At 36.6% G+C, this 14966-nt stretch overlaps 1 protein-coding gene across 2 annotated transcripts in view; it reads right to left on the reverse strand.

The window, feature by feature from the left end:
* LOC128983451 (probable pyruvate dehydrogenase E1 component subunit alpha, mitochondrial) overlaps nucleotides 1-12368 on the reverse strand; it is a 42266-nt gene extending 29898 nt beyond the window's left edge. Inside the window, exons 1-2 of one of the 2 annotated variants that reach the window (XM_054402749.1) lie at nucleotides 12132-12368; nucleotides 3013-3078 (exon numbers count right to left, since the gene is read on the reverse strand). In XM_054402749.1, coding sequence (XP_054258724.1) covers nucleotides 3013-3078; nucleotides 12132-12182 — 117 coding nt within the window. In that variant the 5' untranslated portion in view covers nucleotides 12183-12368. The remainder of the gene's footprint in view (nucleotides 1-3012; nucleotides 3079-12131) is intronic. The other variant, XM_054402748.1, reaches the window with a different exon arrangement.
* Between the last annotated feature and the right edge of the window lie 2598 nt (nucleotides 12369-14966).

Below are 14966 nucleotides of genomic sequence, written 5' to 3' on the forward strand. Positions count from 1 at the left end.
AACTAAATAAACTACACCAAACAACACCATTAGTCGCCAAGCCCTCAAGCGAAACCCTCAGGGGAATAGGAAAAGAGGAAGGCCGAAGACAGCCTGGAAGAGGTCGGTCAACAAAGAAATCAAGAAAGAGGGCAAGAGCTGGGGTGAAATCAAGCTGATGGCACGGAACAGTGTACGGTGGCTCAGTAGTATTTTAAAGAGCTAGATGGATCGGTAACAACGTATTTGTGTATGAAGAAACCCTCCACTTTGATGTGTCTAGTGCCCCAAAGTTGTCAACATTAAATCTATATATATTCTCTTTAAACTTTAGATACACAAGTCTTCGTCTCAATGATTGAAGGTTTCTGAAATACAAGTGTTCTTGACTAAAGATTGAGCCTTTCCAATTGTGTCCGTCATCTTCACAATTTTCATATATATTTGTGTTTTGCCTTAGACCCTTGGATCACAATAAAAGTAAAATTATGATTTTACAAATAGTAATAGTAAAACAGTATAGTACAGTAATATTATTTTTAATAGATGGGAGGCAAATACCAACTGAATGAAGGTTTGAAAGAATTAAAGTTTGGGAACCTCTGCTCTATAGATTGATTTCAGCTTACAACAAAAATCTTGTTTCGGGACAATAATCTCCTGATAATAAGACTCTGCACTTTTGATAAAAAAGGCAACTTTACAAAATGTGCTAGGCTATAAAGCTATATGAGTTTTTCTTTAAAAATGATATCCTACACAGTAAATAAATATTGTATGCAGTAAATAAAAACCAATAAGTAATGTCAAGTTTTGATTATAATATAATCTTACTATTATTTTCTTGCTAATATTATAAATCTGAAAGTTTGTGAGTTTGTGTGTTGCTCAATCACGCATACTACTGGACGGATTGGGCTGAAATTTGGCATGATGATAGCTCACATTACCGATTAACATTTAGGCATATTCTTATCTCAAAAATCCTTTCGGGCTCCGCCCCAGTGGCTCTGTAGTTCCCCTTGATAACCTTATGAGTATTCATATTTAAAGGGAATTAAAGAATTTAGCCAGCTGTTTCAACTTTACAAGTTGGTTCTGTAATATGATAATATGCAATAGCATTAAAAAGTTATAAGGTTTCCCAACAGGGTGTAGCACTATTATTATTTTGTTTTTGCATATATGACAACAGCTAATTTGAACCAAGCAGCAACAAAAAGCTGTGATGCACAATGAGAACTGTCAAAGTAGGATTGTTTAGTTAGGTTTGAGTTTTTAATTTAATGAATAATTTGTGGTATTGTGCGAATGTTTAATAATTTATTTTTTTCTATTGTTTAGGTGCAGTGGTAGAACATTATGGCAGTGGTAGTTGTGTTATACAATATCATACCGTAAATTTATGAACCAAATTTTATCAAACTGTGTCCTCCCTCCTTTGCAAACGCAAAGCTTGAGTATAACTGCAATAAGCATTTTATTCTTATATGCCAACCCCGTACGAAGGACGGGTGCTCTGCTAGTTATTTATATTTTGGAATTATTTAGTTTTGAACATACTACTTTTATGGAGTTTTAAAACAAATAGGCTTTAAATTTGCAACACAATAGTATATTACGTTACTAGTCCTGAAAATAAGTGTTTACCGGACGAGTGTGGTCGTCGTGTGGACTCGACTTCGTCTCGCACGGGATTACCATACGAGTCCGGTACACACATTTTGGACGAGTTATGTACGATAGTTTACGCCATACTACTAAATCCGTACAAATCCTTATATCTTTCCACCAACTAAAGGACTAAAAATCACTAGTTTTGGTTTATAACCACTCACTGCCACCTAAATACAGTATAATCAGCTGATTGGTGTCCGGTAAAACTCATTGCAGTACAGTAGTACGCAATGAAACCCCATTTGAATAAGCTGGCGGCAAACAGCTGTTTTCTGGACTAAATCCTTGCGTGGGAAGTTCGTCAAAATAATATAGTGTGGCGTAAAAATATTTGTTATCTAGAAGGAAAAATATGTTTGTATTGATAGAGATAGATAAAGAGGGCCAGTGATAAATTTGTATTAGCTGAGGACCTTCCTTTGAGAGACTTTTAAAAAGAAGAAATGTGTTTCTTGGTACCACAGAGTTATTTGACCTAGCCCTGTGGAAGCCTCTTTACTCTTGAAAATTGTTACTCCCGAGAAGGTAAAAGGAGTTGATGTTTAACTAGAGCTTTTAACAAACATTTCACTGGTCAAATTAGTATCAAAAGTGTTTGTTCATTTTATGTATTGCAATCCAAGTTACATACTTAAAAAACTATCTACAAGAGGTTAAGTTACCTTTTACTTTTTTGGTCCAAGTAATCCCCAAGTCGATATGGCACTGGTTTCAAATTTTTAAGCTGGAAGACATAAAATCTATCATTACGTAGGATGTCGTCATGAGTCTTAAAAAAAAGTAGAACATTATAGTCGCACACAAACACAATAATTTACATGGCCATACAACTTGAGGAAGACACAGCGTCAGTCTAGACCTACACCCTGTTCTCGCTGCCATGCTGCAATTAGAAGTTGTATGGCAATGCGTGTGTGTGACTGTATGTGTTACGTGTTATTTAAGACTCATGACAATCTCCTACGAGTGATATATTTTATGTCTTCCAGCTTGAAAATGATGCCGTAGACGTTGAAACCGGTCGCTTTATAGACGATTTGTGGATTACTTGGACAGGAAAAGGTAACTTAGCCTCTTGTAGAGTGTTGATTGATGCCATTAGCAAGGCCGAGCAGTGGATTCACTGTGAACTGACCTGGTGGTGCTTCACTCTCTACACTCGCCGAATACAGTATAAGATCTGCTCTACCATGTAGATCGCCTGAATACACACTTTTAGCTCAATTTTTGTCACTTTGATGATGAATTCTATAGTTCCTGAAAAGGGTAAATAGTGACCAGACGTTATAGCCTAAGACAAGTTTTAGGGGAGCATTAACACCAATAAGATAAGCAAGAGCAATAATAATAGATTACCTTAGTTTCAAATGTAGCCTCGGTCGCATAGTTGTTTTTTGATACCCCCAGCAATGGCATCAGCTTCTAAAAAAAAAGATTAAGATAATCACTATTTTGTTCTTTTTGGGTCAGTCCAGGCCAATTCATCCAGGGGGGTACACCCCACCACCTCAGATTTGCATGAAATTTTTTTACAGCATCTATGGACAAATATAACAACCCATATTTTTTATTTTTGTTAAATTCACTTTAAAAAAATAGGTTTTTTTAACCGATTTATTTGAATTGGCGTCGGGGGAAAAGAACACTTTTTAGTTTAAGACCGACTGTGAGACTAAAAATTATTTAATATAAATACATGAAATTTAGCACTCTTACAAATAACTACACCCTGATTCCAAAAATATGGTCCAAAATAGTAAAATCTTCCAATTTATTTTGGTTAAAGGCATCTTCAAAGTTGAAATTTCGGAAATATTTTTCTCGCTGTCGCCATTTCCGTAAATCCTCATGAATTTGTTGGCAGGTCCTACAAATTTGAACAAGGTGTCATTTAAAAGCTAAGAAAAAGTACTATAAGAATATGTAATAAAATTCATGGGTATTTAGTGTTATTACAGTAAAAAAAAAAATAAATAGTTAATAACGGAAAAAGTCATTAAAATTTTACGAAAGCATTTGTTTACGTAGTGTTATAAATGACAACATTTATTTATGGTTGCTGAGCATATATAAAAATATGAAAAAGCTCATCTCCATCATCATATTGTAACAGAATCTAAACAAGTTTAAATTAAGTATGAGTATAAGCAATCATTAGTTTTATGAAGTATGGTACGAAATAGTATAAACTTTAAATTCATTCACTTATAAATTTAATCAACTTGGAACACAGGTTTTAACATAAAATTGTTCAATTATATGTACCAAAAAGCAATATTATAATATTACACATTTGATTTAAAGGCGGAATGCAACTAAAAAACTAGAAAGCCAAGACACCTTAAGCTAGTAAATTATTTAGTTTGTGCTTTTTTGCTTACCTGACCTGTCTAATGGTCTTGGAAATAATTAAATTTCAATATCTTAATATATATATAATATATTTACATGTTTCTTTTTTGATTATTAGTCTTATAGCCTACATAGATTAGTTTTTTCTTGGCCATATAGCACTTATGTTCTTTATACTTTTCTTGGTGAGACGAAATAGGCCTAGCATTCGTCCCACTTGAGCACTCAATTCCGGAATATCAATGCAGCTATGTTTGTAAAGGGGACCCAACACTTATCTTCCCTTCCAACATTTCTGTGTTCTGGCTAAAAGTATGTTTGAGATGGAAAATGAGGATGCATGAAGTTGATGTATGCATCATTGTTAGCATTGTCAAGCTCCAAAACAAGTCCTACAAAACACTTCTCTTCGTAAACACATGCTATGTAGGTATTAGGTTGAAGATTACAAAATTGTTGTTCTTCTGTAAAATTGTGTTTTAATGAAAATTCAGCATCATTGCTTACACGTTTGGCTGCAATTTCATGGGTTGATAGTGGTTGGAAGAAATGGAAAGACCTTGTGCCGGGTACAGTTTTGTATTGACTAAAACGTTCATCCAATTTCGGTACAATCAAACTTTCTACACTGTCAATGGTGATAAAGTCAAACTTAATTTTTGAAAATTGTTCATCGCAGAATTTATACATTGCTTCTGGTGTACAAATTTGGTCCTTATAAGGTCTTTGAAGGTTGGCTCTTGTAACGGATCTTTTGACAGAGCCACCAATACCATCGCAAGCACATTTTCCATGGCTTGTTGCATGGAAAGTCCAGGAAGCTTCAAGACCAAAATCTGATTCGTGTAAACAAAGATTTACCAAACTTTTGAAATTTTTGTACTGTGCGGCACAACCATCCGTAATATATTCTATTTTTGTAACATATGTGTGATGATTCTTTAAGTATAGGCAAATTCTTCTTTGAACTTCGTATACAAAGTTTACATCATGTTTCATATAGTCTGACAGGAAGCAAAATGATTTTTGAGTAACTTCTGAATTTTGATTGTCTCTGTAATAAATAACTACAGGATGTAAGGTACATGATGAGTAAGTCCAATGATAACTTTGAATCTCATCTTGCAGGATAAATCCATAGTTTTCCGAAAAATCCATGAAGCAAAGTACTTTGTTTTGTGATACAGATTCTTTCCTCATTTTGATATAACCTGATTGTTGTTTGGCGATGAATGAATGAGGTATTAATGTTTCTAATTTTTCATTAACAAGAGTAATGTAATCTGACATCGGCAAAACCATAGTTTGTAGCTGGCTTCGGTCTGTATTTGTCCATTGCTTGAATATGATGTCATCACTGTTATCATAATCTTCCAGTTTAGTTCTGATGAATTCATTTAGTTTGTCAGAGTTAGGAGACTTATCACACATTCTCAACATACATTTTTTCTGTTTATCTTCACACATCAACATTGCTGTCAATTCTTTTATTTATCTTTTTCTAAATTCATTGGACTAATAAGCAAAGCTGGATTTTGGTGAATACAGCAAACACATACCGAGTGAACTCCTCTTTCATTAACTGTGACAAACACTTTGGCCTAAATTCACAAAACTTGGATAGTCCAATTTTAGCATCTGGATATTTTTCTTTAAAAGCTGCGTACAGTTCCTCAATGTTGCAAAGCATTAAACGCTTTTGCAGGTAGGTGTTTTTTTCAATACTTACTTACTTACTCCTTTGCTCCTGGCATGAGCCTGCTGAATTCATCATCTTGATAGAAAGCTTTGACATTTTCTATAATATCAGGGTGAATTTTGCATCCCTCCTTTGGTTCAGGTATTGATAAAATTCCTTTAGTTTTACATAATTCCCGTGCCTTGCAAACCATGTATTCCGTTACATTAAATTCCATTGCGGTTTTTTTCCTGGACCATGACTGGGGTGCAAGAGTTAAAATCTGGATTTTTTCTCTTTTATTTTGAGTAACCAAGAGCTTGTCTTTAATGGCATTAATAAGGTGGTCTAAATCTTGGGCCTTCTGTGCAATTTTAGGAATAGATTCAGATGATGAAATTGATGAATCTGATTCTAGTTCTTTTTCCGGAAGCTTTAAGACACGGGCAACTTTGTTTTTCATTTTAGATTTAATTTCCTCAACTTTTCGTTTAGCATACTTGACTTAAGATTTACTTGATAAGGATTTTAATTTAAGTGGTGAGACTCCCAGGGTTGTTATACTAGATTTTAATTCGTATTTTTCAAAGGTTTTTGTGGGAGTGTCTTCAATTTCTTTAGTTTTAACCGGTGAAATAGCATTTTCTATGTTGTCACCATCATCCTCACCAGACTCACTATAAGCATTAAATTCTTCGTTGTCATCTTGTAAAATAACTTTTTTTCTACAGTTGTCACAAATTTTTTTACCTGAATTAAAACTACTCCTTTTTTGGCCTTTATTTCCTGTGCAAATTTTAATGAAATTGGCCTTAACCCTGCCTTAATAATTTTTTTATGAACATTGTTAGGGTCACAACACTTTTTTTGGTAGTTTTCATAATAGTCTGTGAAATAAAGTAGGTGGTGTTGGCATACTGTTGATTCTTCATTCAGTTTTGTTGTCAATCTCCAATTCAGAATTTCTTTTACCTGACATTCTAAATTGGAATATTTAAAAATGTCCTTCTTGGCAGTAAAGTCTTTACAATGGCACGGAGAATCTAAATTGATTCCTATACTGCACAGTTCATTCTGTGTTGAGGGATTTTCATTTAAGCTCATATTTATTGTTTAATCTAACTATTCAAAATTTAAGTTCTTTTCAACTACATAATGCTATTATGAATAAAACACACTACTATTTATAATTATCTTGAAGCAAAATAACACTAATGATTTAAACAATATAATAATCTAATGTATACTTGCTGAAAATGAAAAATAATAGACACTTGCAACTATGGACTGATGATGTCACTGCCACTGCACTATCTCAAAACTGACTGACTAGTGAGTGACTGAGCTATTTGTGACTTGCTGCAGGCTGCCTGTCCAGACAAGCAGCTTTCATGTTGCTACTTGTCTACTACTCACTCTCCTTCATTCATTTTGATTTATCATGATAAGGAAATATCTGAATTAATGATTAGATTAAACAAATTATATCTGAAATTTAACTACTACTAAATATTTTTTAGATGCTAAGCACAAAATGGTTTATGTTTTTCTTAAGTTGAATGCTGTCTTAACAAAAAGTGGTATACTATTTCTTACCATACTTTGTAAAACTAATGCTTGCTTATAACTATATACTTACTTACTTGATTTAAACTTGTTTAGATTCTGTTACAATATGATGAAGGAGAATGAGCTTCTTCTTTATTTTAGAGCATTATATAATATTAAAACTAAGTAAACAAATTGCTTTCGTAACATTTTAATGATTATTTCCGTTATTGAATTTTTATTTTTTTAAACTGTGATAACACTAAATACCCATGAATTTTATTACATATTCTTATAGTACTTTTTCTTAGCTTTAAAATGACACCTTGTTCAAATTTGTAGGACCTGCCAGAAAAAATTTATGAGGATTTACGGAAATGGCGACAGCGAGAAAAATATTTCCGAAATTTCAACTTTGAAGATGCCTAACCAAAATAAATTGGAAGATTTTACTATTTTGGACCATATTTTTGGAATCAGGGTGTAATTATTTGTAAGATTGCTAAATTTCATGTATTTATATTACATAATAGTCTCACAGTCGGACTTAAACTAAAAAGTGTTCATTTCCCCCGACGCCAATTCTAATAAATCGATAAAAAAGACGTATTTTTAAAGAATTTATAAAAAAAAAACTAAAGTGAATTTAACAAAAATAAAAAATATGGGTTGTTATATTTGTCCATAGATGCTGTAAAAAAAATGTCAGTCTAATCTGAGAGGGTAGGGGTGTAAAATTTTGTTTAGGCTGGATGATTTGTCGTGGACTGACCAAATGTTTTTTTAACCCCATTTACTCCATATTAAAAACATATGATAAATATATTTTAATCATTGATTAGGTTGACACTTTTCCCTTTTCCTTGTCTTCACATTCCGTGGGTCAAATCTCGTTAAACTTTTTATCTTAAGTTCAACCTGTGTGACCCAGTCACCATAATTATTCTTGACATAATCTCAGGATAATTTTTCAAAAGCAAAAGACCTTTTAAATGGATTTCACAATTTATATACCAGTGTTGGATCAAATAGTAGACAAAATTATTGATACCATGTAACCTACTAAATAGATCGAACCATTTAACAGGTCTAGACTCAGCAATTGCAACTTGGAGACACTGAGGCTTTAGTTAGACCATAGAAAAAAGAATTAAATATAGACCGAGAGCAGTGCTGCGGTTAATATATATTCTGGTGTACACCACTAGGAGTGCTGTGTAGTTTCAACGCACACTGCTGCAGTGTCAAGCGCTAGGGCCGGCCGCACACTGATCAGACAAAACGTCTTTCGACAAAACGTTTTTTTCGGGAAAACGTCTTATGTCGCATAGGTGTGCGGTGGTCTCAGACAAAATACAAAAACTGGAGGGAAATCTTAGTCACGTAGACCAGTGTTGTGAAAAGCGAAAAGAGATTGTGTATATAATAAAATGAATGAGGAAGTGGACGTAGCAATTATGTTGTGGAACTTTTTACAACTTTCAGAACTAACCGAAGGATTGAGCTAACATTTTCTGTATTTTCTGTATAAATCTAAAATGAATCTACAATGGAATAAGGTGAAGTATTTGAAATTGAAATAACATTTTTATTATTTTCTGCATAAATTGAAAATGAACTACTTTAATAAACTGTAAAAACATTACAATACGGTATATGGAATAAGTTGAAATATTTTAAATTGAACTAAATTTTTTATTATTTTAAGCATAAATAAAAAATGAACAACTACTAACTGTAAGAAAAATTATTACAGTAGCCTATATATAGATAAGTTGAAATATTTGAAATTAAAATAACGTTTTACTGTTTTCTGCATGATTCGAAAATGAACTTCTACTAACTGTAAGACAAATTATTAAATACAGTAGACCCTCTCTAATCCGGGACTGCACCACTCCGGCACTCCAGTAATCCGACGTCTTTTGACGGGTGAGGTCTTCCGCGATCGCGGCAAAATCATCAACATCTCCCGCGGTCACGGAAAAGTCATCGTCGTCTTGCGCATCGCAGCAAAATCATGAACATCTCCCACGTCATGTATACATTATCGTTGTCTACCGCGGTCGCGGCAAAATTTGATCCTCTCCCGCGGCCGTGTAAACATCATTGTCTACTTCCACGGTCAAAGAAACGTCATCGTCGTCTTGCCCGATCACGGTAATAGCGGTTTCAAATTGCGCGATTTCGGAGTCGTGTTTTAATTTCATTTTAAGTGTTTTTATTTATAACATTCCAGTAAATCCGGCATGTTCACTAATCCGGCAGTATCATAGTCCTATATCTGCCGGATTACTGAGAGTCTACTGTATATAGATACCTACTGTATCCGCCCTCCGCGCATCCCCAGAACTGTTTGTCTGACCGCGTTTTGGCTTCAGACAAAATATTGGAGGCAATCACAAAAACATCTTCAGACGAAACAACGCGTCTGAAGCCTCTGTCTCATCAGTGTGTGATGCCTCCATTTAACTGCATGGTAGGCCACTCGCTTCCGACGTCTTTCAACAAAACGTTTTGTTGAAAGACGTTTTGTCTGATCAGTGTGCGGCCGGCCCTAGGGAGCGTTGCCATGCCATGACAAGTTCGTAGTTGGAGCCAGAGTTGCAAACTTCTGGAGAATTCCTTGGAATCCGGGGAGTAGAAGTTTGTTCCATTATTTTTCCGTGCTTTCAACATTTCTGGAGATTTTCAATAAAATAAGCTTTTCTGTTAAAATTACGGGATTTCAGAATTTTGTACTTTACCCATATTTAAAAGTGGGTCTGATATGTTGTTGATATGTTGTCTTTCTAATATTATTTGGTGCAACAGTCATCGTTGCACACAGGGTGCTCAAAAGTGGATAGGCCTATGTGTTCGCTAGATGTGGGAATATGTATCTGTTCACTCATATAATTTCCTCTGTTGGGGCTGGTTTGGTTCTTTTTTTTTGACTGCAGTAATATCTGTCTGACAGATATTTGTGTTGCAAGTACTGGAACTGTTATTTTTGGTTATAAGATTTTATACAGAGAAGTAAGATACAGAGGATGGGACAACCGTGCGCTTTTAGCTCTGGTATGATGAAGGTGGAGATGTACTTGTAATAAGCAAGGAAGAGACTGAATGGCAATGGCCACATAGTATTGTTGTACATCAGTTGTAGCGCACAGGATCTTCCAATAGCGTGAGCGTTGTAGTACTGTACATGACTGCACGTGATGGTGAAAGGAGAGCGGGAGGAGACTACAAATAGGATTTTCTCTAGACACCAGCGTATTGTGTAAAAATGTTGTAGCCCATTGAAGTTTTGGAGGAACTTGGGTTAGGCTAGATTTTGATTATTGTAAAATTTTGAACCGATATAGCCCCCCCCACCCACCAGTTAAACTATCCTTCAGGATTAAAATTTCATTATAGGCCCTACTAACTTATTACACAATTTCAACTTTAAGAATAGCATTAGGGGTGAGTTGGGTGTCTTAGACATAAATCAACTAGATACCTAACTCAATACCCCCGCCACAGCAAACCTGCAGACTAAGCAAATTTTGACTTGTCTGATTACATTTTTACTCAAATATTTCCATAAATAAGACATAATATTTATTTCCAATTTAAATAACGTTAAATTTAGCGAGTGTTTAGCAAGCTGCTACTGGGAAGGTAAAAAGCGTTTTTTGACCAAATGTTAATAGTACCGGTGTTGGATGAAATAGATAAATTTGCCAAATTTTATCAACTGATACCAACTACAACAGTTTTCGTTTTCTCCATCAGAATAAGTTAACATGGAAATTTTAAATTTACACTTTTTTTAATTTTCTCCCTAACCATTAGGCATATTAACAATGTTTCAATAGAAGCCTACTAAATTATTTATTTTTTAAGCTCTAGAAAATGGTTTGAAAGAAATTCCAAAATTTTATGATTTTTAGGTCCTAAAGGGGAAAACCCCATTTTTACCCTATAAAACCCCCATAATCCCCGTTTTCAAGGTCTTTGCGAACTGTACCCCTTTTCAGCTAAGAAAAGTAGCAGAAAAGTGAAGGATATTTTTGTAGGATAAGTCGTGACTGAATGTGGGATATTTTTTGACTCTGCGTGGGATATTATTTTCCGTCAAGTGTAAACACTGAGATGGACATTGACCCATAATCTACTCAGTAGATTTTATCAGCGTGCGAACTACTTATTGCTGACAATTTTTGCCAAATAACTTATATAACCTTGATACTGTCGTGTCCGTTAAAGTGTCCTCTATCTGTTGACATTATTGGTATATAGGTACTCGGCCGTATTTTTCCGCAAAACGCCCAGTAGGCTAATACATTTTATCAGCGTGCGCACTATTAATTGCTGACTTTAATCGGGTCTTTTTTTTACCTAACTTTTTGGTCAGGTATATAACCTTGATAACTTACTGTTGTGTCTGTTAAAGTGGCCTCTATCAGTTGACTTTATTGGTAACAAGGTACTCGGCCGTATTTTTCCACAAAATGCCCAGCAATAGATTTTTAAGGTGCACACACTACTTATTGCTGAGTTATTCCCAGGTTCACACAAGTTCAGCGAATTATAGGCTTTAATTTGAACTAGGTAACTTAAGACTTATTGATCGTTTGAATAAGTTAAGCTCCAGATACTGTAACACTCAATCCAAAATCATAATTTTGAATATTTCTCGGACATTAGGCCTAGCCTATACTTATCTCTGCGATTGCTGCGGAGCAGCATGGGTCCTCTAGTTTCACTTAAAAAGTTTCTCCTGCTAACAGCTTTTTGCCATTTTTGGCATAGGCTTATCCACCTAACATATAAAGTGAACTGCCTTAAATACACAAGAACTAAGCATGACCAATATATGTATTAATAGCCTAGGCCTACTGTTGAAATTAAGTTTCACATAAGTTACCTGAGGAGTTTCAGCTGTTCTGGATAAGATTTTAAAACAATTATTCAACATTATTCGTGGATAATTCGGCTTCACTAGGATATTGATGGAATTAATGGATCAAATGGAGCTCGAGTAGACTTTATTAGTAAAAATTCATAAAAAGGGTCTCATAAACTGACTTTGAAACAAGGTTAAAGCAGGTTAAAGGTTATCCTTTTCACCTTGACATGGACTTGACGTTTTCGTCTTCGTCTTGGTCTTGGGCTTGGTCTTGGTCGGGGTCAGTTCGGTTCGGTCTTGGTCTCACTCCTCCGTCACTCCACTCGTCGTGTCAACACCAATTTTCTGGCAAAACCACTGAGCTAGTGAGCTTGAGCTATACCACAGCCGCCTTTAACTCCGTAGTTAAAGGTGGCCGTGACCATAAATACCATTAGCTGCCTCCAAAACAAATCAGCCGTTACAAACCTACTTGCGATGTTGCCACTTCAGAAGCCACGGCCTGGAGTTAAAGGTGGCCGTGGTGGACCGGGGGCGTTGCCGCAACGACTCTCCCCCACTCCATTCAAAGAGAGAGGGGTGGTCGGCCGTGACGTCTCCGTACGGAAGGCTGTTTCGTCAGGAGCCCTTGTGTTATATATTTTTTCTATTTGCATTCATCAACAACCATACATATGTTATTAAATTAATAATTATTCCTGATGTTTTAACTATTGTGCCCACCTGCACCTTTCAAGTGCTCTACGTCCCCCCCCCCACCACGATAGGATCTTCTTCGGCAAGTGGAGCTGGGAACGGTGCAGAAAATGGCGATGTAGACGTCGAACTGGCATTGCCGGGAACTCTGCTGCCGAGAATTTCTGCTGTAGGGATGCCAAAGGAAACCTTCACAGCGACGTCGCGGTCGGAAAGCTCTGAGATTGTGCTTCTGCGTCAGAAATATCTTGACGCAGATAGTAACATTGAAACCCGGCTCCGTGAAACGTAAAAGACAATTAAGGCTATGCTGGAAACCTTCCGGACCCAGAAAGCCGTAAATCAAGTGGTAAAAAATGGAATGGCCAAACTAGAGGATGGTCTTGGTTTCGTCTTTGCCTGCCGTCTGATAAGCAAGGTGGCCATGGAAAAGATTGCCGAAAAGGTTATGTCCCTGTCCGATGAAAGAGCGCTGCCTTCTAAGAAACGTCGGAGGCCTTCCACATCGGAGAGTCTTCCAAAAAGAGCAGAAGGCGTCCAGACCAAAAAAACCACGGTAAAGGCCAATGCGACTCAGACGGACCTCTCGTCTGCTGTGCCCAGATCCTTTTCGGACGTAGCTGCAGCTCCAGCGAGGTGCCGACAGGCACAGCAACCCACGACCCCCCTTCAGGGAAGTTCCCGAAAGATGTCAGTGGTGGAGACACCTGGGGCTGAGTGGGAAAAACGCCTTTCCAAAAAGGAGAAGAGGCAATTGAGGTGGGCGGGGGTCGCCTCCATGAAGAATGAGGCAGTGAAGGCACAGCCAACCGTCGTGGTCCAAACTGGGCCCACCTCGATCCCTGCTCCGAAAAGGTCGCGGTCAAAAAAGCCCAGGACGGAGGCAATCCTTGTCAAACTCTCAGGGGGGAGATCTTTCGCCGAGGTCTTGGGTGTAATAAAGGCCAAAGCTAAGCCGGAGAAGACTGATACGATTGTACGGTCGATTAAACAAACCCGGGACGGGGACGTTCTCCTTGAACGTTGGGTAAGTCGAAAGACAAGGCTGCTTTTACTGCCGAACTAAAGGCAGCTGTTGAAGGCCAGGGCACCGTCCGTGCTCTTGAGCCGAAGACATCAATCGAGGTTCGAGACATTGATTGTGTGTCGACGGAGAGTGACGTTGTTGAGGCCCTGAAGAAAGCTGTACCCGATCTTGCCGGACAAACGGCCATTCTAAAGGTTTGGCTCACAAAACCCAATAGGAGCCATCAGCGGATGGCGATCGCCGAAATGGCAGACCCACACGCCAGTAAGGTGTTGGCACTCCAGTATCTGAGAGTCGGCTGGGTCAACTGCAGGCTTAGACGGAGGGTGGAAGTGAAGAGGTGTTTTAAGTGCCTCGGTTTCGGCCATTTCTCCCGAAACTGCATGGGCCGCGACCAAAGCAATAACTGAAATTATGAAATAATGATTTATTCCACAATAATTACATAAAATACAAATGAAATAAAAACTCGGAATTACGTTGCCACAGCATCCAGTTAATGTGACAACGTTCAATAAAAATAAAAAATATAAAGTACATTCTATAGATTTTCAGTCCAGTCCACACATGAAACACACCTTGCCGCTCTCTGCCGCGTCTTGATGACAGTAGTTGTTAAATTAAACAAAATAACAATATTATAAAATAATAGATATTCACAATAAAAGTGTATTAAAAAATGAATCCTATATAAGCAGTATAAAATGTAAATCAACAATTTAAAACAACATATGCAGATTCAATAATTATAATACAAAACGTTAAATTTGCAAAGATTTAGATAAAAAATTCTTTATGTTACAACACTATTTAAAAAATATATATTTGGCTTCTCAAATAACCACTTTTTATTTGAATGGAAAATGACTTTAAATTTACACTGCTTTTGATATCGTGAGGTAATTGGTTGAAATATTTTGGCCCACTGTACTGATAAGATTGTCTAAATACTGGTTAGTTTTACCTTGGGCAATCTAAATATTAATCTTTGACTGTTGCTTCTTGTGTGGAAGATTGTTTGTTCCGCAACTGTCTTCGATGCGGGGAGGTGGGTCACATCCGTAAGAATTGCCAAGTCGAGTCCTGTTTCCTTTGCAAAGAAAATGGGCTCGCTGACAAACACGTAAAGC

Source organism: Macrosteles quadrilineatus, unplaced genomic scaffold (assembly GCF_028750875.1).
Source record: "Macrosteles quadrilineatus isolate MER2022 unplaced genomic scaffold, UCM_ALF_1.0 Scaffold_1__1_contigs__length_201487025, whole genome shotgun sequence".
Taxonomy (NCBI): Eukaryota; Metazoa; Arthropoda; class Insecta; order Hemiptera; family Cicadellidae; genus Macrosteles; species Macrosteles quadrilineatus.